At 40.4% G+C, this 27,215-nt stretch overlaps 1 protein-coding gene across 1 annotated transcript; it reads right to left on the bottom strand.

Annotated features, from left to right (window-relative positions):
• Window positions 1-8,487: 8,487 nt before the first annotated feature.
• LOC114277080 (E3 ubiquitin-protein ligase BRE1-like 2) lies at window positions 8,488-9,656 on the bottom strand. The gene is made up of 3 exons (XM_082899811.1): window positions 9,418-9,656; window positions 9,033-9,195; window positions 8,488-8,833 (listed from the first exon to the last, which is right to left on the bottom strand). The coding sequence occupies exons 1-3, from the start codon at window positions 9,618-9,620 to the stop codon at window positions 8,672-8,674; spliced, it is 528 nt and encodes a 175-aa protein (XP_082755937.1). The 5' UTR covers window positions 9,621-9,656; the 3' UTR covers window positions 8,488-8,671.
• Between the last annotated feature and the right edge of the window lie 17,559 nt (window positions 9,657-27,215).

The raw sequence follows: 27,215 nt of genomic DNA on the forward strand, positions 1-27,215 counted from the left end.
ATCTCGCCTGGCAGAAATAGTACGGTTGGAGAATTAACAATAGCAACACATTGTAAGAGTATAAGCAAAACGAGACCTTTTCATTGATGAAGAAATATACATAAGGCGGGGCAGGCAGCCCAGTTACATTCTTAAAAAAGAAGAAAAGAAAAAAAAAAGAACTAAACAAGGAGGGAAAGGTCAGCGAAGTCGTCCCCGGTGCCGTCCGCAACTGCCTCCAGGTCGACCGTGGTGGTGGTTTCTTGGGCGCCGAAATCAACCTGGCCGGCCTCCTTAGGGCGGTTTCCTTCCTCGGCATCCTCCTCAACGTCGTTCCCGCCTTCTTCCTCGGCTTCCGCTTGCAAGGAATTGAAGACTTTGTTCGCGTACGGCACCATGTAGGCCGGCAGAAAGGCAGCGGGGGGAGACGTAAACATCTCGGTTCCAGCTCCTTGGCCGAGCTGTTCACAAGTAGCCTTCCAGCCGAACGTAAAGAATATGTCCTTGGTGGCCTCGACTTGCTTAGTGTAGCTGTCTGCGGCCTCCTTGAAACCTTGATTGTTTGCCTCATCCACTTCATCTTTCCTTGATCGCTTCAATGCTTCCAGCTCGGCCCGGAGAGCGTCTTTTTCCTTCTTAACGGATCCAAGTTGGCTGAGCAATTTGGAGTTGTCAGTGTTTGCAATCTCTAAAGAAGCCTTTGACCGTCCCAGCTCGGTTTGAAGGTGCTCGACCTGGCTGGCGGCATCGGTCACCCTTTGCTGGAGTCTATGAATCCGGTCCATCACAAGATGTTGCTTCTGGATAGCCTGCAAGAGGACGTGTTAAGTGTTCAGAAAAGAAGAGTAACCGTGCAAACACTTCAACAAATTTGAATGAAACATGCCGAATTCTTACCCAGGTCATAGACTTGACCGAGGACTTCACGAGCTGGGTGTCGGGCTCGTGGTCGCTGCCGGACACGTTGCTCGGTAAGAGTAGAGCCTTTGTCAAGTCAAAGGCCAACATATGTTCTTTGTCGCCTTTGACTGAGGCGTTCGCCGGGATCTCCTTACCCCGGTGCTTAAGCTATGGCTGTCATAGGGGAGTTGGCACTGAGGCTTCAGCTGGCTGCTCGGTGCTGAGCTCAGCAACGAGCTCGGCAGACGGATCGGCAGACCAGGGCCTTTTCCCTGCTCGGCGACTTTCTTTACCGACCTGCGTTGCAGTAGTCGATGCCAATGCTATCATGGTCCCAAATGTTTGACCGGCAGCCGGGGCATGGGGAGGGATGCTCTACAGATCGGGGGATGTGGCGGTGATGAGATTTTTGATACGACTCCGTTTGGCCATTTCCTCTTCTTCGGTCAGCCGGATTAGGGGCACGTTCGGCAGCATTGGATCAGGTGGTGGAGACGGTGCACGGAGAAAGTCTGTAACTTTACTCCGGCAGGGAGCTGTGTAGCCCGGTACGTAGCCGAGAAGGTCGTGGCAATCCCGGTTACGATACCGTAGTACAGTTCTGATGGTAGCCTCGTTGGGGTTGAAGTAGTTCGCTTGCAAGGCTTCGATAGCTGCAAAGAGGAAAAGAAGAAAAGGCATTAGTGCAGAACAGTGAAGGAAAATGGGTTGACTGAGTAGTGAGCACAGCTTACATGTCGAACCGAAGTTCTTGCTGATGTACCAGCCGGGCACGTCGGCTGTTTCATAATTTCTAGACAACTAGAAAAAGTCATCGTTGTACATATCTTTATCTGGGGTGCCGGTTACAATCTTCTCCTTGCCCTGCCTAATCTTTAAGTAGTAGTTAAGCCCATCGTCTGTATGCCCGAGGGTGTACTGGCGTAGAATCTCAGCTAATCCTAGGTTCAGGCCTAGCCGGTTGTTCAGCTCGGCTATCCCGTTTATTATTCTGTAGGTGTTGGTTGAAACTTGTGTTAGTGCTAGCCCGGTGCGCCTCAGGAACTCGCACATTAGAGGTTGAACCGGGAAGCGAAGGCCCCTTTGATTATGGAAAGCACGGTGAAGTGGCATTGGTCCAGTCTGCCCCAAGGGTTGGTGTCCTCGGCACCGAGCTCGAGATGTACGTTTGTGGGGACGCCATATTCTTCCCAGAACACGGCTAGTATGACCGGCGTGTCAACAAGGAAGCGTAACGCCCCATGTGAAGCCGGCTGGTTTTAGCATGGCTGTGTTGGTTTGACAAACTTTCGTTTGATGGTTGCTCAGCCATTGAGAGCCTTAGTGTTGGTGTTTGGTCCCCTAGGACTCTACAGTAAAAGCCAAGTGTAAGTGGTATCGCGGTCGCGCAAACGAGCTCGTTTTTAGCTCGGACACAGGAAGTGCAGCATCACCTTGGTCACTACTGTGCATCCAGAAGCTCGGCCCCTTGAGCGGACCAGATGTTAGCCCGGTCGAGCGGTCTAGCGTTCTGTTAGATTCCCACCCCTCTCACAAACCTCCAACTTGCTTGGTTCTATTATTTTTTTGGGATCAAATGAGGTCCAGGAGCCCGGTCTGCCCCAGATCCATGCGCGTTCATCATAGAAAATGAAGAACAGTTGAGAGAGAAGGGGCAGATGTGGTTTTTGGGGGGCTACATCCTAAAACCTACTCCTATCGTACCCTAGACTCAGCTACGACAATCAGAGCCCTACAAAATATAGTATCAAATGAAGAACAAAGGAAGTTTGAGAACTTACCAGTTAGGGCACTGACGGTGGCGCGAAGTAGTGGGACAGAGGCCCTCAGCAGCGACGACGGTGTGGAACGTGATCACTCGATCTCAATAGAATGAGTAAGGGCGAGAGCACTTGATCGCAGGTTGGTTTTTGCAGAAAAAGATGAATAGCGAAGAAGAAATGAGTAAGGAGCAAGTAATGACTATAAGAAAGGAGAATGAGCGCCAAAAATTTGAATATGAAGAGACGGTGGGGTTGGTGGCTCAAGGCCAATGAATGACCGACGCATGTCCGGAATGATGGCGGCGTCAGTACTAAAGAGACGGGTTAAGGAGTATAAACGCCGACCGAGCAAGACAAGAGATCGAGCAAGGAGATTAGCGCGGTTGTAGTCCTGCGGAGTAAGGTCGGGTGTAGAAGCTACCTCGGTCGGATCATGTAATCCCAGTCACGCTAGCGCAGACGGAATTAAGGGGCAATTGAGAGGGAGATTCACAATCTGGCTCTGGGCCGTGGTAGAGGCTGGTCAGAAAAAGAGGTCCGAGCGTGTTTGGGTCGAGCTAACTTGGGCTAATCCAGAGTTGGTTTTCTCGGTCGAGGTCCATGGCCCATTCGACTGAGATGATCTTCTGTAAACCCGGGCTTATTGGTCGTGCATGTAGCTCGGCAGAAAGGTCTCCCTTGGACCGACCTAACTTGTCTGGAGCTCGGCCATACTGGAATGCCACGGAGCTCAGTTGTGATGGGGCTCAGCGAGTGGCACTGTTGGGCTCGTTAAGTAGCTCGGTCGAAAGAGACCGAGATAATTCCGCCGGGCTGCCCATTCCCGCCGATGCCAATTGGCGGTTTGATTAGGTGGTGTTTAGCTGAATTTGTGCTGACAGATAGGAGAATAGCTCCACGTGTCAATAAGCGAATGGATGCAGAGGTGAGTGCAGAAAGTATATAAGCATGACTGTGCCCCCCATGCTAGGCATGGAACATCATTTTGGTGAGAGAAACTTAACATTCATTCAGCTCTCCTCTCTCTCTCTCTCTCTCCGAGTGTGAGCTAACTTGACCATTGGAGGGATTTTCCAGCAACACTCCGCCGGGTAGCTCACCGTCGTTGTGTTTTCAGGTTAATCGGATAGATACGGAGCTTGGATGCAAGGAGTACAGACAGCGACAAATATCTCCTCCCCGTACACCTACATTCCATCTTTCAATCACCACCCACACCCACATTCATGTTGATACACACACACACACACACACACATATATATATATATATATATATAACAACACAAAAACCATAACTTTAGCATTTCCCAAGTTCAATTTTTTGTTGAATGGGTTTAATTACACCTTTTATTTCTATAGTTTGAACACTTTGGTCCCCAAATTGGAGTTAAAATTAATAATTTTTGAATATTTGTCAATTTTTTAAAGTGTACACAAATAAGATTAACAAAAATTTTAATGAAATGACTTGAAACTAGACTAAAAATGTAGAAATCAAATTATTCAAGTTGAAACTATAGGGATTAAAGTGAAATTTGAGTCAATTTTAAGGATGAAAAGTGTAATTAACCCTATATAAAAATAAGGCACTGATAGGGAGCCTCTATTTACACACCACCTTTCATCTCAAGGCACACCATTAATTGGTTTAATTTTTATTACAATATTAACCTTATGTAAAATGACCACAAAAGACAAAGGGCTATGATACACACATTTTATAAAATTACCATAAATGACTATAATGAATATAATACACACTAAGTATCTGGAACGTTATGTTCGACAGTGTACCTCCGAATAGTTTAGTTATGTTTGACACTGAAATGTCGAACAAATTTACATTGTTCGACAGAAACAATCCAGACAAATGGTTAATGTTCAAAAGTAAAGTGTCAAACGGTTTGGAAAATGAAATTTCAAATACAATGCTTACGGAAATTGAAAAACGTACATAAAATCCTAAAATCTAAGCCAAATGAGAATTCTTACCTACGGTATCTCCAATGTGGAGTTGTTTCCAACTATGATGACAACAACGAGCACCACCGATGACGTCTTTGATGAAACAGATATTGAAGGAGAATGGGTCTTCACCACTAGTTTAGATTGGGACGATAATGAAAGAATGGAGAGGGAGATGAAAGATTGTGGGTGAGTGGGGTGTGTGAGTGAGTGAAGGTAAATATGGAAGATTGTGGGTGGGGTGTGTGAGTAAAGGTAAAAATGAAAGATTGTGGTGTGTATTGAGCAAATGTTTTATTTATCAAATTACTAAAGGTGTGTCTTGAGCAGTGGTGTATCTTGAGATGAAATGTGGTGTGCAAATAGAGGCACCCGCATTGATACTATGTACCTGGAATTTGTATTTGAATTTTACTCAAAAAATATGAATCATATTCGGATCTATGCATGGTGGATTCTACAATACAGTAATTGAATCTCAACCATAGTTTTTCATTTTAGGCAAAATTCTTGGATTATGATAATTATTTTTTTTATCCTAATTTGTTTAAGCTTTTTTTTTTTGAATAAGTTGTAAGCATAAAACTCACCAAAGCAACTAAGATACGCTACATCAAGAACACAATGAAAAAATCGTTTGAAATTTGTTTGTGGAAAAAGTTTTCTATATGAGTGAAAGATAAATGAAGAGATGACATTGAAATATTAAAATACCATACCACTAGTAATGAAGAGAGCAAGCACCACAACTACAGCAATGGAGAGGGTCCTTATGGTTGTTTTCCAATAGATGCAAACACAACTCAGGTTTTTTGTTTTTTATTTTTTGTTGCGATATATGTTTGTAACTAAGCAAAATAGACTTTATAGGACTTGGGGGAAGACAAGTGTACCATGTTTATTAAGATATATACTGCTTATTGTAGTAAACATAAATTATACTGATGCCCTCTCTTGATTTTTTTCCCATATAAGCACAATGAACAATGTTAATAGGACTGCTTTTGCAAAGTCAAAATGCATTCATTCTCATAAAATCATTCCAAAATTACCATAAAAATAAAAACAAAAATACAAGTGCCAATCAAAAATACAAGTAAAGCCATGTTTTTATGTTTAGTGATAAGAAAATTAGGTAATAAATCTTTATATATATAGCATTTCCTTTATTGTTTTGTTCTCATTTTTTAGTCTAAAAGTTTGTCTAATAATAAAAAAATTATCATAAATGGTTGCAATTTCTAATTTTTTAGGAATGAGTAATTGAATTAGCATATAGAACCACCCCAAATTGGAATCTTCCAAAAGTCTTTCTTATAACTAACTTACCATAACCAGAACAATTAATTCTTTTTTACCTTAAACCAAAATTTTACCATATACAATTTGGTAAATTGAATAATTCCTACTTCTATTCTACTTAATTCAAATTATTTTATTATGTTCCAATAAGTCTTATCGGTGACATAGTTACCAAAATATCCCTAATAATAATATTCATATTGATAGTGTGAATATTCTGTGATGTGAACATTTACATTATAAAATATGAATATTCACATCACTAAGTTGTTAACCATGCAAAAAATATTTCTAGGATAAAATTATCCATAAAATATCTTAAATATGATAATTAAGATTTAGTGGATCAAATGTCCAAATAATAAGACTCATTTAAAGACAATAATATGTTATAGACTAATTGTGATACAAGTATTTGAAAATGATTTCTTAATAAATATCTAAAAATTAAACCCATACAGGCCTTGTTTGGGAAGTTGGCTATTTGGTTATTTTTTAGCCTGACTAAAAAAGTTGTGTTTGGGAAGTTGATTTTTTTTAGTTGATTTGATAGTTGTAAGAGAAAAAATAAAATGATTATGCACTCGTTTAGTTACAAAAAGACGAAATAAGCTAAAGCGAATAAGACAAAATGCCCATTCAAACCATAATCATTTCATTTTTTTCTTAAAATAGTCAAAAAAAGCAAAAAGTCTATTTCAAATAAGACTTTTTAGCTTCAGCCTAAAATAAACTCAATCCACATTCCAAACGAACCTTATTTGTTGGATGTAACATTTTATCTTATTAACTATTAAAGTGTTCAGCGGATATTCCGATCCGCCCAATCGACCGAACTAAACCGATCCGCCGCATTTTGGACGGATGTGTGATGACGAGCGAACGGTTGTGGATAGATTTTTCCAATCGACCTAGTTTTGGACGAATGATGGATTTGAGGTTCCTTTGGCCGCAACCGAATCGTCAAATCGCAAGCACCCCTAATAATTTGTAAAACTTTGTGTTTTCAATTTGTTTAGATATTCTGTTTGTATTTTCAATTGAAAAGTAGTTTAGATATTCTGTTGTGTTTTTAATTTATTTTCAATTTGGAAATCTTTTTATCAAATGACAAGTGTTGATATTTGGTGTTTTTGTGTGAGAAATATAATACTTATTTTGTCATTTAAAAAAAAAATCAAATTAAATAATTTTTGAATTAAAAAAAAAACCAATGAAATAGTTTTGATAATGCATGATTTCTTATATGTATTTATTATTGATATTTGACAATTTACTTGATAATCTTTTGATTATGTTAAAAAAAAAATTGTTGATAAGTTATTGTATTATGTTTAGAATTTGTAAAAGTTTAAACCGTTAAACCAATTCGTATCTATCTGTCAATCCGCCAATCCACTCAATCTGTATTCACCAATTCGGCAGACTGATGCGGATTGATTTTTTTCAATTCGCCAATCCAGCAGAAAGATGGCGGAATGGAGATTCCCCAACCGCAACCAAATCACAAACGCTCCTATTAATTATTTTAATCTATTTTATCTTTTAATAAATTATTTTAACCAATTCTCACCCAAAAATATTTGCTTCTTCTCTTCTACTAGACCTTCTCCACTATATTTTTGTGCAATTATTCTTTTTACTACCTTTTTAATTTCTAATTTTATTCCGCTAACCCAAAAACTGAGAAATGAAAAACAAAAAATAATCTTAATTTAATAATAAATGTTGAACGTTTTAATAACTAGGCAGCCATTTATAATTTTAAAACATTGCCTAATTTGTTAATGCAATTAAGGTGGAAGGCATTAAGGCATCTCCAATGGTGTATTTTATTTTATTTTTTTCCATAAAATTTGAGTAAAAACTCATTTTGATATCAAATGTTCCAATAGAAAGTTTTAAAGCTTCATCAAACCACCGGTCAATTGAGCAGTGAAATTTTCTTATAAATATTTGTCTTGAAATAGTCATCTGAGGGATATCTAATAGTGAAAATCCAATGACAATAAATAATAATTTGATAAAATGCACAGTTGTTCTCAATTTGATGAAAGATTTAAAAAATCCTAAATTTGATGAACCGTTGACAGGTCAAAAAATAAATTTTTCATCAAATTTAAATTTGATAAACCATTAGAGATCATCTTAGCGATCGCTATCAAGCACAATTGACTAGAAGTTTAATCACTTACTACTTAAAAATGACTGGAAATGTGAAAAATGACTTATAATATTTAGTATTTTTAAACCTTACACCAGTATAACACAAACTAGGCCAAATACCCTAGTTTAGCACTAGAAATTCAGTAATAACCTCAATACTTAATAATTTCACTTTCTCAAATAAACCCTTTTTTTTTAAAGTATGATAAATAAAAATAAAATCTATTCAAACATAGATTCAATCTGGTGGTGCATTTCCAAATGCTGTCACTATGCTTGATCTATTTTGGATAAAAACCATCTAACAAGTAGAAATTCACTGAAAAAAAAAAAAAAAAAAACCTGTAAAACACTAAACTTTGTCAACACTTCAGTTTCACCTGTCAAGACTGTAGTCAATAAGCTTTACAAACACTTCAGAGTTTCACCATCAAGAAAATAATACAAATTTCTCTCTTCTTTTTTTGTTTTTGGCTTTTTTTTTTTTTTTTTTCCTAGTGCACATGGAACGCCATGACCCCGGAAGACAGCAAAGAAACAGACAACTTCAAAGGATTTGGGCTCCAGGCTCCCACCATTAGATGCATTCACTAGCTATATAACCCCAAAGCTAATGGAAACTATACAGATATTTGCCCCTCTCTGATCGCTTTGCCCAAATGCAGTTCCACAGCCAGGACACTTTCGATGGCGGATCTCTAGATTTCTTTGAATGCAGGGATTACAAAATAGATGATAGCACTTAACTATTACAACCTGCCAATTAAACATAACCCAAAATCAATTACCACACACAAATATATAAAAACACAGTTAATTTGCTTTAAGAACAGCAGCATTGGCAGATGGACAAGACAGCTTGACTGCATTAGAAAATGGAATGTCACGAATCCAAATCTAAACAAATAAAAGAAGTGAAGTTGTTTAAATGTGTAACCTGCCACGTATACATTACCTCCTTTGGCCGATCAAAACACACACCACACTTGAGAATAGCCTTGCAATCCTTGATTTCATCCTGGAGTTTCTGTTTTGCAGCCTCACCATTTTCAGAACTCATCTTGGCAACCTTCATGTTTAATTCCATGGGCTCTTCATCAAGCTTCTTCCTCTCGCTCCTGGTTTTTCAGGAACTCGATTTAGTTAATGGAGAATCTGGCTTAGGCAATGATTGCGTAGAAATTTTTCTCATACTTCACAAAAAAATTCAATGATTATATTCCCAAACTCCAGTGGCATGCTTGCGCTTGGAATTATCAGACACAAGTTTGCAACATATAACATCACTCTAATTGAAATGCCCAAGTTTGAAAAGTAAAAATGTAAAAAAGATTTAACACCTTTCACGGTCCAGTTCCATTTGGATTTCATCCATCTTTCTCTGTATCTGCTCACATTCTTTCTCAGAAGAAGAAACAGCGGATTTCAGCCACTTCAATTCCTTCTCAGCATCTGCCAATTCCCACTTCGCAATTTCCAGGTTGACTGCAAGGTGTCTATCTTCTTGAGTAGATTTTAGAGTTTCATCGATGCAAACTTTCATCTGCAGAGTTCCAAACTAGGTTGGAGGAAGATAAAGAGGCAACTTTGTTTATAAATCACTCGGAAACCTTACCTGCTCTTCGCTGTCAGCAATCCTCAACTTCAGAGATTCTAGTGTTGTGTTAACCCGCTGGAATTTCTTTGCTTACTCCTGCTTCTCAGATAGAAGAAAGCTCTGTGCCTGCTTTGTCTTCACACTCTCAGAAACCAGCTGCAGTACCACAAAAAAAATAAAAATAAAAAAATAAATAATTAGGAACTACCAGCACTAGCATCAAACTACATTAAAGTTGTCAAATCGGAATATGAATCATGTATATATAAATATATTTTTTGAAACGTGTATTGTAAGATTTTTTAACATCACAAAAATAGGCAAAAAATAAATTATTTATAAAAAAAAAAATACATAAACACCTCCTGAGAACAGAGCATTAACCACTGCATAATCATTAACATTCCAAAAGTGAGGCTCCTAGAATTAAAGATACTTATACATGAATACTTAAGGATACAGACGAGATGAAATTAAGGCCCCGTTTGGGGACTTATCTTTTTAGTCAAAAAGTTACCATTTTAGCCAAAAAGTCAACAACTCATACCAAAAAGTAAAAAATTCTCTTTTCTCTCTACTTTTTGTACATCGTTTCGTAATTAGCCAAAAAGTCATCCCAAACATATAAATTTTTTTTACCTACTTTTTTAGCCAAATAGCCAAAAAGCTACTAAATTAGCCTGTTCCCAAACGAGGCCTAAGTATAACAAAAGACAGGAAAAACTTTATTCATACATAAAATACTGCAAGGATGATGTAGCAGTGGCAGTGTTGTAAATATTAGCCATCTTTATGGGTGTTTTGTTTTAAAGTAAAAGCCACGTCATTATGTATAAAAATTTTATATAAATTTTTTTGTTTATATATCATTATTCCAAAAGATGTAACCCTTTAAAACATTATTGCATCCTCGAATCAAATTTACTTTCAAAATTTCTCTCTCAATAATCGTATAATATGTTTTCCATATTATCTTAAATCACCATTGACTGACGTTTTAATATTTATTTGAGAAATAAAAGAGATCCCTAAAACGTGACCTCTAAAATCATTCTTAATGATGTGACAGGGGCTCGGGTCTTAGTAGCTGATTTTTAAGAGAAATACAAGAGATTCACAATTGAGATCTCCTAATTCACGTACAATGATGTGGCAATGTTGTTGGGCCCTACATAGTTGAGTGTGTGACGAATCAAAAGTTGATACTTAACATGTCATATAATTGGGAGAGTTTTATTAGGGGTCTCAGAGTAAATTGAGAAAAACTTAAAATATAAAAGGAAAATGAATTGTGGCCCTAAAAACAGTGGCCCTAATGGCCCTAATTTCCTTTTCTGGATAAGTTTGTTTTTTTTTTTCTTTTTTTTTTTTTGCCTTGTTTTTTTTTTGTTGCCTTATATGGAAATTTAGGGGCATTCGGGCCCCTAAATTTCGAGCTACCAACCAAAACCGAACATAAAAAGTCAAAGTGAAGAAAAAAAAAATTAAGGGCTAAAATGAAAAAGTAGCCAAACATAAAAAGGTAAAGTGTAAGGTTGCATTTGGTTTAGTTTTAGAATCATGATTTGAATAAAATTATATTTTGAGTTTGTGAGTTGTTGAATCATGATTTGAAAATAAAAAATGTATTTGGTTTTGAGTTTTTGAATTGAATATTGAATTTTTGAAATGAGAAAAATTATTTGGTTATGAGTTTTAAAAAGGCTTTTCAAAACTTAATTAAAAAACTTAAAACTCATAACCAACCACACAATTCAAAATTCTATTGAAATTTTCACACAACTCAAAACTCTATTGAAAATTCTGTTCAAAGTCCATAACCAAACTTTTTTTAAAATTCAATTCAAAAAAATAATTTTTTTATTTAAAAAGTTTTAAAAAATTCTGAAAATATTTTTTATATAAAATATTAAAAAAAATATTTAGCTAGTGCTTTAAAATTACTTTGATTGTATATTTGGTTGTAAATTTTGTAAAATAATTGTTTTGTTTAAAAATGTTTTTTTTTAATTTTTTAAAAATTAATGTGACAAATTAATTTTTATTTATTTTTTTTGTTATTTTTAAATAAATGGCCAAATAATTTGTCATTTTGGTCTAAAAAAATAATTTATATATTAAAAAATTATCAAAAACAAATATAATTTTTTTTTAATAACAGGTTGTAATTGAAAAAAAAATACATTGTTTTGGTCAACTGGCTGGACATCTGAGTGGATGTCCGGGTGGACGACCAGGTAGACCCAATCTGTTCTTTTCAAAATTCAAAAACTCTTGGTTTATCAAACATGTTCTGAAATGTGTTTTGAAATGTGGGGTTGGAATCAATTTTAGAAAACTACATCCAAACAAAGCCTTGGAATATGAGGGTGGAATTATAATTCCGTAACTAAACCAAACACAACGTAAAATTTATCCCTTAAAAAGATTTACAAGTATATTTTTTAGACTTTTAAAAAATATATATATATATATATATATAATGATGCATAAATAAGATGATTAGTTGATAATTAAAAAACATATGAGAGAGAGTTGCTTATGTATTCTAAGGCAATGTCAGATGATTACGTTTAAAAAATGAGTCTAATTTTTTAATTTAAGTAACATCACGTATATTTTTATGAATTTGGATTATTCATTTATGTGGGATGAATGTGAATAATTAATTATATTTAGTGGATTTCTTTATTCAAAACTTTGTGTTTAAGTAGTGATTTAAGTAAAGTTAAACCTGTTTTTATAGTCTCTAAAGCAAGCGATTTTAGTTTTGACCAAAATTTATTTGGTTTAATTTTTTCTTTCATCTTTCTATTTTTTTTACAAATTTAAAATCTACACACAACTTGCATATTTTCAAAGTAGTCAAATCTATCTCCTCCCTATTCTCTCATGTTTGCCTATACCAAATTAGCCCTTCCTCTCTATTCTCTCACACACGAGCAGGTTCGGTCCTGAGATTTTCGAGACCTAAAGTCGATAATCAATTAATAAATTTCTGAGATCCTTCATATTTTTTTTTCATTGAATGAAAAAAAAAAGAAGGTAAAGGACAAAATATTTGTATTAAAATCACAAAAAATACTTAGCATTACAATAGCTCATCTTTGACACTCGACTAATTTTTCGACTCTTTGCTTCTTTTTTCTTTTTGCGAATTCAGACGGATAATTTCTATTAAGAGTCATGATGAGCTGAAACCAAAATATTTTTTTGGATCAAAATTCAAAACAATAGTACCACCACCACTTAACAAAACACAAAACTTTTAAATTATGTGATGTGAACTATTAAACTTAAACAAATTCTTCTTGATGATGTAAATACCAATATTATAATAGCAATTAATTGAGCAAAAGACAAGACAAATATTTAATTAATTGAATAGAAAGAAAAAAAAAATACATGTATTGCTGCTTTGCCCCGTCGTGTGCTGCTACTTTGTTGCTTGGTTGGCTTGGGTTGCTGGTGTGCTATCAAACAAGTTGTAGGGAAAATTGGATTAAGGAAAGGTAGTAGGGTTAGAAATTAGATAGGCCTTTTAAGCTGCTGTCAAAGTGGGCCTTAACTGTTGGCCCTTAATTGTTAGGAATTAAGAATTGGATTAATTGTTGGGCCTTTCAAATTGCTACTTTGTTGGGCTGCAGTGTTGGACCTTTTAATTTTTTAATGGACCAATTTATTTTAAATTAGTTTGGGCCTTTTAAAATTTTTTTTGAACTTAAAACATACCTAATATATTACATTAAATTATAATAGAAGGGGCCCCTTTTTTTGGACTTATTTCGAGGGGCCCTAAGCCATGGCCTTGTGGGCCTATGGTCAGGGCCAGGCCTGCACACGAGAAGTTGAGGCAAGTTGTTGGGACATGCCATAGTACTTTCAGGTCTCATTTGGAAACATATTTTTTTTAGTAATTTTTTAGTTTTTTAGTTAAAATATGATGTAAAATAAAAAAATTAGTATGTTTGGGATGACTTTTTGATTTTTTATAAAAAAAAAAGTGTAAAAAGTAGAAAGAAAATAGAATCATTGACTTTTTGATATAGATTGTTGACTTTTTAATTTTTTTTGATAACTTTTTGACTTTTAAGCTAAAAAGTGATATTGCCAAACGAGACTTTAATTGCGAGTTAAGTTGGGCGTCTTACAATTTTATTCTCAACATTTATACATGGATTTTGAGAGGGTAATTTTTGGGAAAGAATTGGGCCGAGCTGTGAGTTGGGCCCTGTGGCCCAAAGTGTGAAGGAATCGGTAAGAAGCCGTAATGTTATTTCGGCCCAGTAGAGGCATAGATACTCCGGTCCAGGAGAAGTGTAGTTATTCCGGCCCAGGAGAGGTGTGGTTACTCCGGTTCAAGAATATGTAAAGCAACTCCGGTCCGGTGGCAATTTGAAGTAAGTCCGGCCTTGCATTTAGTCCGGTCGTGTCATAATTTGGTTAGGTCGGTCAGAACTTGCTACTTGAAAGTTTGATCTAAACACACCATGGTTGAACAGGGGAAAGCCGAGATAAGGAGTTGGAGGAGAAGACCGAGCTAAGGACAGTTCGGCCTTCTCTGTGGCTCTGCATAGCCAAGCTTATTTCGGTCATATAGTAGTTCGGCCAAAGTGAAAACCATCCCACTTGGTTTAAGCAGTGGGGAAGGGTGTAAAAGGATAAGCATTATCCTTAGGAGTATGAATCCTAGGAGGACTCTGCATGGAGAAATAAAAGTCCTACTAGGATTATGCCACTCGAAACCTATAAAAGCTCACAAGCATCACCTTGGAGGAGGTAATTGAACACAATTCTTTCTGAGAACATAAAACTTTGTCTATTTGTCAAGCTTACTGACTTAGGCATCGGAGAGGTTTCCGGCACATACCCGCCGGCTAGCTCACGTTTGTGTTTTCAGGTGGTAAAGCGACGTCGTACGGAGGAGCGTGGACTTGGTCAACAGGATTATACGAGGAGAATTATTTCCTCCCCGTACAATTGGCGCCGTCTGTGGGAACAAACAGACAAGAACAAAAACCTCTTGACTAAGCTTCTCCTTTTCTCAATCAATGGCACACATTGAAGAACTACCGCAGTCCGCCGTCGACGGGCTAACTCCAGACGGGGGCGCAAGGCGAGAAGGATTGCCCTCTGTCCCTCCTATGGTAGATCTGGAGCCCCAACAACATAACTCCAGGAGGAGTGGCAGGGGAAGGCGGAATAACAGCCCTCGTCACTCTCAAAGTCCTGACAGGCAAAGGAGGAGGATTGATCCTCAAGCCCTGGAAGATCGCGTGAAGGAGCAAGATGAACTAATTCGGAAGATGGCGGCGGACATGGAGGCTTTGAAACGCCAGATGAAGACTAAAGATGTGGCGACAGGAGAGGGGCGCAAGCACAAGACGCCCCCTCGCCACTCAGAGAATCGTAGTAGGAATACTACACCCTCCCAAGGAGGGAGCAGAAGCCTCAGGACAGGCGACACTCATTCCTTATCTTCCAGGACTCGTCACTCCAGGTCTGAGAGGACGAGATCCGAAAGATCATACATTGAAGGAAGCACGTATTGGCCTTCACATTCACACCAGACCAGATCTAGACAGACAGAGCTGCCCAGGTCATCCGACTTACGAACCGTACTCGAAGAAAAAGCACGATGCAAGGAGGATGCCAGGGCAAGGGATCCACAACGAGTTTCGGCCTTACAGCGGTTGGCTCCTCGGACGCATGGAAGCGTCGAGGTTGGAATGCCAATACCGCGACCGGCCTACGAACCAACGGACAAAGCATTGGCAAGACTATAGACTTCGCCGTTTGTTCCAGCAATCGAAAACGCGCCCCTACCATCAGGCTTCCTTCAGCCGAAATTCACTACATATGAAGGGAAGACGGACCCGTATTCACACTTGAGCCACTTTCGCCAAGTCATGGCTGTGTACAGGCGAAACGAGGCCTTAATGTGTATACTCTTCCCATCAAGCCTTGGCGACTTGGGCTTGACTTGGTTCGAGAAACTCCCAGAAGGCAGCATAGCCTCCTGGGCTCAACTGGCGGAAGCATTTGTAACAAGGTTTCGAACAAACACTAAAACGCCGGTGGAGATAGACCAGTTACTCTCCATCGACATGGGTGAAAAAGAGACCCTCAGATCTTACAACAGTCGCTACTGGGAGACATTCAACCAGATTGGAGACTGCCCCACCAATCTAGCCATTGCGCAATATAAAAGAGGCCTACCAGTAGGGAACAGACTAAGGGATTCGATTACCATGACGCCACCCCTCACCATGGAGGCCCTGATGGAAAGAGTGCATCAGCACATCAGGGTAGAAGAGGATAGCGCAGGTGCCAAAGCAAAATCTAGTGCAACTACAGTACCAGAAAAGAAGGCCTCAGCAAAGGTCAATGCAGTAGATCGGCAGAATAAAAACGGGCGTGGCAGACGAGATAACGGAGAAGACCCAGACAAAAGATGGTTGAGAATCCGCACTGCCATAACAACGATGTTCAAAAAACCAATATATCGGATTCTGAGCGAAATAAGAGATGAGCCTTTTGTCAAGTGGCCAGCCAAGCTGGGAGAAGCTCAGAAAGACTATGACGACAGATCACGGTGCACCTTCCACAAAGAAAAGGGGCACCGAACTGAGAATTGCACGCCACTAAGACAACACTTGGAAGAACTGGTGGTAGCAGGCCACTTGGACAAATATATTGAAGGAGGGACACAGCCAGCCCCCCAGGATCATAATAACCCCAATGGGATGCCGATCGACGCCCCACCACAAGGCATCATCAATGTAATACATGGAGTCTTTGAACCTGAGTGTGTATGCGAGCTCAGAGGATCAATCAAGAAGGCTGAGCACTTTAGGGAAGTATTAAGTGCCCAACCTGCCATCAAGAAGGGGAAGACAGAGGCAACAAACGTCATGTCTTTTTCGGATAAAGACCTGGATTGAATATACTGTCCTCACAATGATGCTCTGGTTGTCACTCTCCGAGTCAAAGATTTTGACATCAAGCGGATTCTGATCGACCAGGGTAGTTCATGTAAGATCATGTACTACGAAACATTCAAACAGTTGAAACTACAAGACAAAGACTTGGCGCCTGCAGTTTCTCCCCTAATTGGATTCAACTCCATGCCAGAATGGCCCGTCGGCAAAATAATTCTTCCGGTCAGAGCAGGAAGCGTAACAAAACAAGTGGAGTTCTAGGTATTGAAGGTCCCCTCCACTTACAACATCATCTTGGGCAGAACATGGCTGCATGCCATGCGTTCGGTAACGTCATCATACCATCAGGTAATGCGGTTCCCCAACGACTCCGGTATAATTGAAGAAGTCTATGGAGATCAGATCATGTCAAAATAATGTTTCGCCATGGTGAATGGCAGCCGCGCTGCCAAAGGATATGTTCATTCGGTGGAAGAACCAGAAAGTAATGAACTATTCACGGACGTCAGTAAAGAGGCTGATCAGAAAGCGGTAGAGGACTTGGTGGAGGTAAAAATAGATGAGAAGAACCCGGATAAGTTCTTCTTGCTTGGCTCATCGTTGTCCAGCACTGAGAGATTAGAGGTCTTGGAATTCTTGACCTCTAACATCGAAGTGTTTGCCTGGACGCCTTACGACATGCCAGGTATTGATCCAAACTTCATCAGTCACCAACTCAATGTCCACCCATCCGCCAGACCAGTCATTCAACGCACACGCAGATCAGCACTCCACCACCCCGAAATAGTGGCAGAAGAGGTAGGCAACCTGCTGGAGGCAGGAGCAATAAGAGAAGTGCACTACCCAAAATGGATCTCCAACACAGTCGTAGTGCCAAAAAAGAATGGTAAATGGCGTGTCTGCGTCGACTACAAAACAGTCAACAAGGCGTGCCCAAAAGATAGCTTTCCTCTACCAAGGATAGATCAACTGGTGGACCTAACGGCAGGGCATAACCGACTTAGCTTTCTGGATGCATACAGAGGCTACCACCAGATCGCCATGCATGAACCAGACCAGGAGGTCACATCCTTTACAACACCAAGGGGGTTATATTGCTACAAGGTCATGCCCTTTGGCCTAAAGAACGCAGGGGCGACATTCCAACGGATGGTCACCAAGATGTTTGAACCATTGTTAGGCAGAACAATGGAGGCTTACATCGACGACATGGTGGTCAAAAGCAAGGATGAGAATGACCATCTTAAAGACTTAGGCGAGATGTTCCAGATCTTGAAGAAACACAAGTTGCGCCTCAATGCATCCAAATGCGCATTCGGAGTTGGATCTGGCAAATTCTTGGGCTTCCTTGTGACCAACCGGGGTATAGAAGCAGACCCTTCTCAGATTAAAGCAATACAAGAGTTGGAGAGACCAAACTCAGTCAAAGAAGTGCAGCATCTTACCGGTATGGCGGCTACACTCAACCGGTTCATAAGCAGGTCATCAGACAGACTACGACCATTCTTCCAAGCTTTAAAAGTCAAGTTTGAGTGGGATGAAGAATGCGACCAAGCTCTGGAAAGCTTGAAGGAATACATGTCTTCCCCACCACTACTTGTTACTCCAGTACCTGGTGAAGAACTCTTTTTGTACCTGGCAGTCTCTCAGCACGCAGTCAGCGCAGTGTTGGTTCGTGCAGAAGGAATACAACACTTGCCCATCTTTTATGTCAGCAAGACATTGTTGGGAGCCGAAACAAGGTACTTGCCCTTAGAGAAACTAGCATTAGCATTAATGATGGCATCCAGAAAATTGGCGCACTACTTTCACGCCCACACCATAGTCGTCCTCACAGCCTTTCCACTAAAAGCCCTGTTTGAAAGGGCGAACTTTAGTGGGCGAATTTTGAAGTGGGCAGTAGAGTTGGGACAATTCGACATCAAGTTCCAACCCAAGACCGCAATAAAAGCCCAATCTTTGGCAGACTTCGTCGCAGAGTTTACTCCTGGAAGTCATCATATCTGCCCAGTCGACCTAACTGACACAACCGAACTAGGGACGGAAGTTGACGTCGGAATAGCGCAACCCTTAGTAGAAGGTAGTCAATCAAACACCAAGGCAGACTATACTAAGGACAACAAGGAAGAGACAAACAAAGGCTCACCAGCAGTTCAAATAGAGGACGAAGGGCAGACAGCCAACATGGACCTTGAAGAAAACACCATTCTTGACCCCACGACATCATCTGATCCTTCCACTTGCTGGAAGTTATTCGTTGGAGAGATGTGGAAGCTCTTTGTGGATGGAGCATCCAACCGGCATGGTTCAGGGCTTGGCATAGTCCTCACCTCTCCAGACGGTCTGGTTGTAGAACAAGCAATCAACCTTGGCTTCCCAACATCCAACAATGAAGCGGAGTACGAGGCGCTTCTCGCAGGACTCAAGACAGCATACTACATAAAGGCCACCGAACTAATGGTATACAGTGACTCTCTGCTGGTGGTAAACCAAATTTCTGGCGAATACGAAGCAAAGGATGACAGAATGGCCAAGTACCAAGAGTTAGTCAGAACAGAAATCAAGAAGTTTGATGTAGTAAGGATATAACAAATTGGCAGGGAGGAAAACAGCCGAGCGGACGAACTAGAAGGCCTTGCCTCAATGGCAGATACATCAATCCCTCATCCATTACTCATCAACTTCTTACCAAGACCAAGCATAGAAGACCCCGAAGCAGAAGAAGTATGTTGCACAGAATTAGGCCCTTCATGGATGGATCCCATCATCCTGTTCCTAAAGGACGGCATCCTACCAGAAGAGAAAAAAGAAGCCAACAGAATAAGGGCAAAGTCGCAGCGATTTTGGCTATCTCCATCTTTGGCATTATACAAGAAGTCATTCTCTGGGCCTTACCTCAAGTGCGTTCATCCCAGCAAAGTAGAAGCATTCTTATTCGAAATACACGAAGGGGTGTGTGGAAGTCATCAAGGGGGAAGGTCGCTCGCTTACAGGGCTATTTCGCAAGGATATTGGTGGCCCTATATGCAAGCGGACTCAGAAAAATATGTGAAGAAGTGTGAGAAATGCCAAAAATTCGCGCACTAAATACATCAACCAGCAAGAGAACTCCTACCATTAACTAGCCCTTGGCCTTTCGCAATGTGGGGCTTGGACATAGTAGGACCACTTCCAACAGCGCCCGGCGGCAGAAAATTCTTTCTCGCAGCAACAGACTACTTCACAAAGTGGGTGGAAGCAGAAGCATTAGCATCAATCAAAGAAAAAGACGTGAAGAAGTTTGTTTGGCAGAATATCATCACTCGATTTGGCATACCAAAAGCACTAATCTCAGACAATGGTACTCAGTTCGACGGCAGAATCTTTAGAAGCTTTTGTGAAGAGTACAAGATAGAGTTCTACAATTCTACACCGGCATATCCTCAAGCAAATGGGCAAGCAGAAGCATCAAATAAAGTCGTCTTGGATGGATTAAAGAAAAGGCTAGAAAAGGCAAAAGGCAAGTGGGCAGATGAACTCCCTCACGTTTTATGGGCTTACCGCACCACACCTCGACGATCGACAGGAGAAACACCATTCTCCTTAGCCTATGGAATGGAGGCAGTAATCCCACTAGAAGTTGGCCTCCCCACAATTCGAAGCGAAAATTTTGATCCAAACTTAAATGGAGAAGCCATAGCCTTAGAACTCGACCTTGCAGAAGAAAGAAGAGAAAGAGCACTAGTCCACATCGCCTCATACCAACGAGAGTTAATCAGAAAATACAGCAAAAAGGTCCATCCAAGACAATTCAAGATTGGAGATTGGGTACTGCGCAAAGTAATGGGAAACACCTCAAACCCAGGAGATGGAAAGTTAGGCCCAAACTGGGAAGGTCCTTATAAGGTGGTTGGGTTAGCAGGCAAAGGGGCATACCACCTAGAAGACAAGGATGGCAAAGCAATCCCTAGGCCATGGAACACGGCCAATCTCAAGTTATTTTACTTTTAGCTTTTCTTTCTTCAAACATATGTAATATTTTCTTCCTTCAATAAAACAAGCAATTCTTTTCAGCACAAGATGTTCTTTGTAAAAGTTAGCCTTAGTAAAGATTAGGTATATTGCTAGCATTGTTCTAAGTTAGCTGGAAAAAACTAACTTAGAGGTTGGCTGGAATAAACCAACTCTTGTTACTCTTCAGCCGAAGTAAGTGCATGGCTGAAGAGTGGTTGGCTAGAATAAACCAACTCTTGTTACTCTTCAGCCGAAGTAAGTGCATGGCTGAAGAGTGGTTGGCTGGAATAAACCAACTCTTGTTACTCTTCAGCCGAAGTAAGTGCATGGCTGAAGAGTGGTTGGCTGGAATAAACCAACACTTGTTACTCTTCAGCCGAAGTAAGTGCATGGCTGAAGAGTGGTTGGCTGGAATAAACCAACACTTGTTACTCTTCAGCCGAAGTAAGTGCAAGGCTGAAGAGTGGTTGGCTGGAATAAACCAACTCTTGTTACTCTTCAGCCGAAGTAAGTGCATGGCTGAAGAGTGGTTGGCTGGAATAAACCAACTCTTGTTACTCTTCAGCCGAAGTAAGTGCAAGGCTGAAGAGTGGTTGGCTGGAATAAACCAACTCTTGTTACTCTTCAGCCGAAGTAAGTGCATGGCTGAAGAATGGTTGGCTAGAATAAACCAACTCTTGTTACTCTTCAGCCGAAGTAAGTGCAAGGCTGAAGAGTGGTTGGCTGGAATAAACCAACTCTTGTTACTCTTCAGCCGAAGTAAGTGCATGGCTGAAGAGTGGTTGGCTGGAATAAACCAACACTTGTTACTCTTCAGCCGAAGTAAGTGCAAGGCAGAAGAGTGGTTGGCTGGAATAAACCAACACTTGTTACTCTTCAGCCGAAGTAAGTGCAAGGCAGAAGAGTGGTTGGCTGGAATAAACCAACTCTTGTTACTCTTCAGCCAAAGTAGGGGTATGGCTGAAACTGGATTGGCTGGATTAAACACTTTGTACTCCTCAGCCGAAGTGATTGTATCGGCTAAGGAGTGGTTGGCTAGTAAGCATAGTTTAACCAGATAAAACCGAAATAACAGTTGGAGTAAATAGAAGACATTACAAGTGCAAGCATATGAATCAGAAACCGGAATAAGAGTCAACAAAATTTTCATTCATTGAAAAGCAAGTACAAAAGGAACATAGCCCGGTTACAAAGAAAAGGTAACAAAAAAAAAGAGAAAAAATCAGGAAAAAAGTTCTTCAATTTCGGCGTCAAAAGCCGCATCACCATCAACTTGAAGACCGGTCTCAAGAGGAAGTTCACTCTCAGTTGCCAGGATGGTTTCGGTTGGAACCACGGTTTCATTTGGCTGATCAACAGGTGGGTCCTCTACCATGGGCTCCAACCGAAGTGATGGGTCTGCACTAACAACCGGAATGTCTTCAGGAGCAGAGGAGTCATCAGAATCTGAGTCCTCCAGAAACTCTTGTTGCAAGGCGTCTGCATACTCCGCAAGGGACTTCGGTATAAAGTAAGCTGGAGGGTCGAAGACCTCGGTCTGTTGATCATGACCGAGCTTCTCCACAGCCGCCCTCCAGCCGCACTTGAAGAACAGCTCCTTGGCGGCGTCGCATTGTTTGACATAGGCGTCTTCTGCCTTCTTATAACCTTGCTTGTACCCCTCCTTTTCGGCTTCCTCCGTGCTCTTTTTGAGTAAAGTTATTTCGGTGTCTTTTCTCTTCTCAAGCTTCACCAACTCCCGCAGATACTTGTCCTTCATAGCGATGGCGGCTTTCTGCTTCTCCGCTTCAGCCGAATTAATCAGATCGGCAAGTCGGCCGTTCTCTGCTTGCATCTCGGCCATTTTCTTTTCAGCTTCTTCTAGCTCGGCCACCTTTGCCTCGGCTTCCGCCATTGCCTGCCTTGTGGTTTTTCTAAGCTCTTGGACTTTCTTGTATGTGATGTTGTTCTTCTGTAAGGCCTGACAAAACGAAGACTTCTCTTAAGCCGAAGTAAAAGTTGGAAAATTCAAACAAGAAAAAACGGACAGAGCTACTTACCAAAATCATGGACTTCGATGTAGACCGGATGGACTTCATCTCGGTATTCAATTGCTTGAGGTGGTGCTCCATGTCCTTGGGGAGGCACACACTTTTGGCCAGATTAAAAGCCAATAGATGATCTTTTTCGGCAACAACCGAATCAGTAGCTTTGATGTCTCGGTCGTTGAAGGTCAGCTGCGGAGCCCATTTCGAAGATTCTGCTCGGTCAGTTTGCTCCGGTTGGAGGGCAGGTTGAGGACTTTGGGGGATGGATTCGACCTCATCGACAAGTTGCTGTTCGGTTGATGCAGATCGGGCACGTTTGGAAGGGCGAGATGAAGAAGGTTGCTGAGAAGGGAGGGCCACAACGGCAGGTTGCGTTTCTAAGGATGGTTGCACTTCGGCCCTGGTTGTTGCGGTCAGAAGGGCCCTCACTCTGCTTTTCTTCACCATCTCTTCTTCAGCTGTTAGTGGGACAAGTCGTATTTCGGGCAAGTTGGGATCTGGTTCAGGTGCTTCCTCTAGAAGGAAATCGGTCACTCGGGCCTTTCGACGACCGCTATATCGGTAGGTCTGTTCGAAGCTTAGAAGCTTGGCCCAACCTCTTTCTTTAATCCGTAGTGCGGCTCGAAGTGTGTTCAGATGTGGGTAACTATAGTAGGAAGCAAGATGGGCCAAGTCTGCAAAAAATATACGACTGTTAGATCGGTCATAACGCCTGAAACCGAAGTAAAAGAAAGACATGCATAAAACCGGAGTAACTTTACCAGGTTCTCCTTTCTTCCAGTTAATACTTCGGCTTGGGATTTGGGCTTGGTGATCCTCAAAATTGCCCGATACCCAGAAGAAGTCGTCGTCATTAACATCCTTATCCGGGGTATCTTTTATTATATTTTCTCTACGTCGGCGTATCCTAAGGTAATAAACCCAGCCATCATCTTTGGAACCTATGGAGTACTGGTGGAAGATTTTGGCTAAACCGAGATTCAAGCCTGCTTGGCGGTTTAGCTCAGCAATACCCATTATTATCCGGTATGTATTGGTGGATAGCTGGGTTGGGCATAGTCTGGTTTGCCTAAGAAATTCGTAAATTAAAGGCTGGACCGGGAACCTTAGTTCGGTTTCTATAATAGATAAAACAGTAAAGGGGACAAAGCCTTGGTTGTTCCACGGAATGGTTTCCTTTTTGGATAAGGTAAGGTGGACATCATCTGGAATGCCATAATCCCTTCGGAATTCGGCCATGCCACCTGGGGTATCTACCAGATACCTATACTTACCCATTTGTGGTATAAATTATTAAATAAGTTATCTCGGTCGGAAGATTGGACTCAAGTAGCTCGGTTGGGCACAAGAAGGAATGCTTGGGCAACTTAAGTCTGCAAAGTAGAAAACAAAGGGGTTAAGCACAGACCATAGGACCGTGCTACAAGTTAAAAACAAGGTAAAAATGCCCTATTTCGGCTTTAAGGGCAGGTGATATCTCGGCTCGGCAAAAGGTTTGGTAAGCTCGGTTTGAGCAAATTGCTTGTTAGACCGGTTCGCCATCTAGGGGCGGCTTTCTTAGTTCGGTCTAAAAACTAAGAGAGCTGGCTTAGCCCCAGGGCCTAAATCGGTTGACCTATGTGCTTTGTTACTTCGGTTGAGCCTCTAGGGGCAGCTTTCAGAGTCTGATATAGAAACCGAGAAAGCTGGCTTAGCCCCAAAGGCTTAGCTCGGTTAATGACTGAGGTTTCTGGTTTATTGGGTTCATACTTCGTTCGGTGATCTTATTTCGGCTAAATTGAATCGGAAATTTATTTTTCAAAGCTACTGTCATCTTACAAGTTCTAGTTCGGTTAATTGTCTACGATGATCTACCGTTGTAGCACAAAAACAGTATCCTAGTCCGGTTGGGGCAAGATTTTGGATCAGAGACTAATTTTCTACAGAATAGTTCATACACATACATGGGTTCTACTGAGAGTTCAGAAGCAAAACAGAAAGCGAAGAACATGTTTTGCAAAAACACATTAAACCAAATACGTAGAACAGATACGAAAGCAAAATGAAGGAAGGAGAATGAGTTTACTTACCAAGATTGAAGAAGAGGGAACTCAAGATGTGATGATGGCAGCAAGATCAGTCTTCAGAAGCAACGAAAGAGCAGCAAGAACACAAGGTAGAGAGAGAAGAAAGGAAATGATAGAGTAGTTAATCCAAAGGTGAATGGTTCAAGAAAAAGAAAGGTTATTTTGTGAAAGAGGAGAGAGAAAAAAGCGGCAAAAAGGGGCGGGACTGTTCAAAAAGTTCGAAGTACGAAGGCGGCGTGATAACAGCTCACAGCCTATCAGAGCCCGCCACGTGGCAAAGGAAAGGGAAGCGGTACAGTCGTAATTGAAGAGACGTTTTGACCGAATAAAGCAGAGCTCGGAGTAGAACTAGCTCGACTGGATACGCTGAAGGGTTTTTATCTCGGCTGGAAAGACTTGTAGAACTTCAACTCGGTTGAAGGATTTGTAATCTCAATCATGCTGTGTAGATGAAATTAAGGGGCAATTGAGAGGGTAATTTTTGGGAAAGAATTGGGCCGAGCTGTGAGTTGGGCCCTGTGGCCCAAAGTGTGAAAGAATCGGTAAGAAGCCGTAATGTTATTTCGGCCCAGTAGAGGCATAGATACTCCGGTCCAGGAGAAGTGTAGTTATTCCGGCCCAGGAGAGGTGTGGTTACTCCGGTTCAAGAATATGTAAAGCAACTCCGGTCCGGTGGCAATTTGAAGTAAGTTCGGCCTTGCATTTAGTCCGATCGTGTCATAATTTGGTTAGGTCGGTCAGAACTTGCTACTTGGAAGTTTGATCTAAACACACCATGGTTGAACAGGGGAAAGCCGAGATAAGGAGTTAGAGGAGAAGACCGAGCTAAGGACAGTTCGGACTTCTCTGTGGCTCTGCATAGCCAAGCTTATTTCGGTCATATAGTAGTTCGGCCAAAGTGAAAACCATCCCACTTGGTTTAAGCAGTGGGGGAGGGTGTAAAAGGATAAGCATTATCCTTAGGAGTATGAATCCTAGGAGGACTCTGCATGGAGAAATAAAAGTCCTACTAGGATTATGCCACTCGAAACCTATAAAAGCTCACAAGCATCACCTTGGAGGAGGTAATTGAACACAATTCTTTCTGAGAACATAAAACTTTGTCTATTTGTCAAGCTTACTGACTTAGGCATCGGAGAGGTTTCCGGCACACACCCGCCGGCTAGCTCATGTTTGTGTTTTCAGGTGGTAAAGCGACGTCGTACGGAGGAGCGTGGACTTGGTCAACAGGATTATACGAGGAGAATTATTTCCTCCCCGTACAGATTTGTTGGCATGGCAAACTTTGGGATCAATGGCATTGTTGTTGTTGGCATGGCAAACGTTGGGAAACAAATTGATCAATGGCATTGTTGTTGTTGGCAATGTACAAAATCACACACAAATTGCAAAGTTAAAAATGATGCAACAAACCTTTCACAAAATCAGTCCGAAAGAGAAACAATAAGACATAAAACCTTCTTTTATTATAATTTTATTACAAAGAAAAGAGCTTAACTAGGATAAGTTAATACATTTCATCGTGATAGAATGAGGGCAAGGCAAGGCTAGGATAATATTAGTGATGTAGCATTACCACAATTGTAAAAGCAGACACACTTGCCCTCTAAGCAAATACCACGAATGTGTTGTACTATGCCTTGCTTACGATGCTCCTTCAGACACTCTGCATTGCAGGCAACATGCGTGCATGGCAATGCAACCGGCACCACCACCGCACATATCTTTGCTGCCATTGCGTGCTTCTTCTTCTCCTGCTGCATGCCTACATTCCATCATTCAATCAACACCCACACCCACATCCATGTTCACACACACACACACACACACACACATACACATATATATATAACAACACAAAAACCATAACTTTAGCATTTCCCAAGTTCAATTTTTTGTTGAATGGGTTTAATTACACTTTTCATTTCTATAGTTTGAACACTTTGGTCCCCAAATTGGAGTTAAAATTAATAATTTTTGAACATTTGTCAATTTTTTGAAGTGTACACAGATAAGATTAACAAAAATTTTAATGAAATGACTAACTTGAAACTAGTCTAAAAATGTAGAAATCAAATTATTCAAATTGAAACTATAGGGATTAAAGTAAAATTTGAGTCAAATTTTAAGAGTAACAAGTGTAATTAACCCTATATAAAAATAATGTACTAATACTATGCACCCGGAATTTGTATTTGAATTTTACTCAACAAATATGAATCATGTTTGGATCTATACATGGATACTACAATACAGTAATTGAATCTCAAACCACAGTTTTCACTCTTGGTAAAATTCTTGAATTATGATAATTTTTTTTTTTGGTCCTAATTTATTTAAGCTATTTTTTTTAATAAGTTGTAAGCATAAAACTCACCAAAGCAACTAAGATAGGCTACATCAAGAATCCAATGTAAAGAATTTTTGAAATTTGTTTGTTTTTCTATATGAGTGAAAGATAAATGAAGAGATGACATTGAAATATTAAAATACCATGCCACTAGTAACGAAGAG

Source organism: Camellia sinensis, chromosome 12, assembly GCF_055761805.1.
Source record: "Camellia sinensis isolate YWXY chromosome 12, ASM5576180v1, whole genome shotgun sequence".
Classification (NCBI taxonomy): Eukaryota; Viridiplantae; Streptophyta; class Magnoliopsida; order Ericales; family Theaceae; genus Camellia; species Camellia sinensis.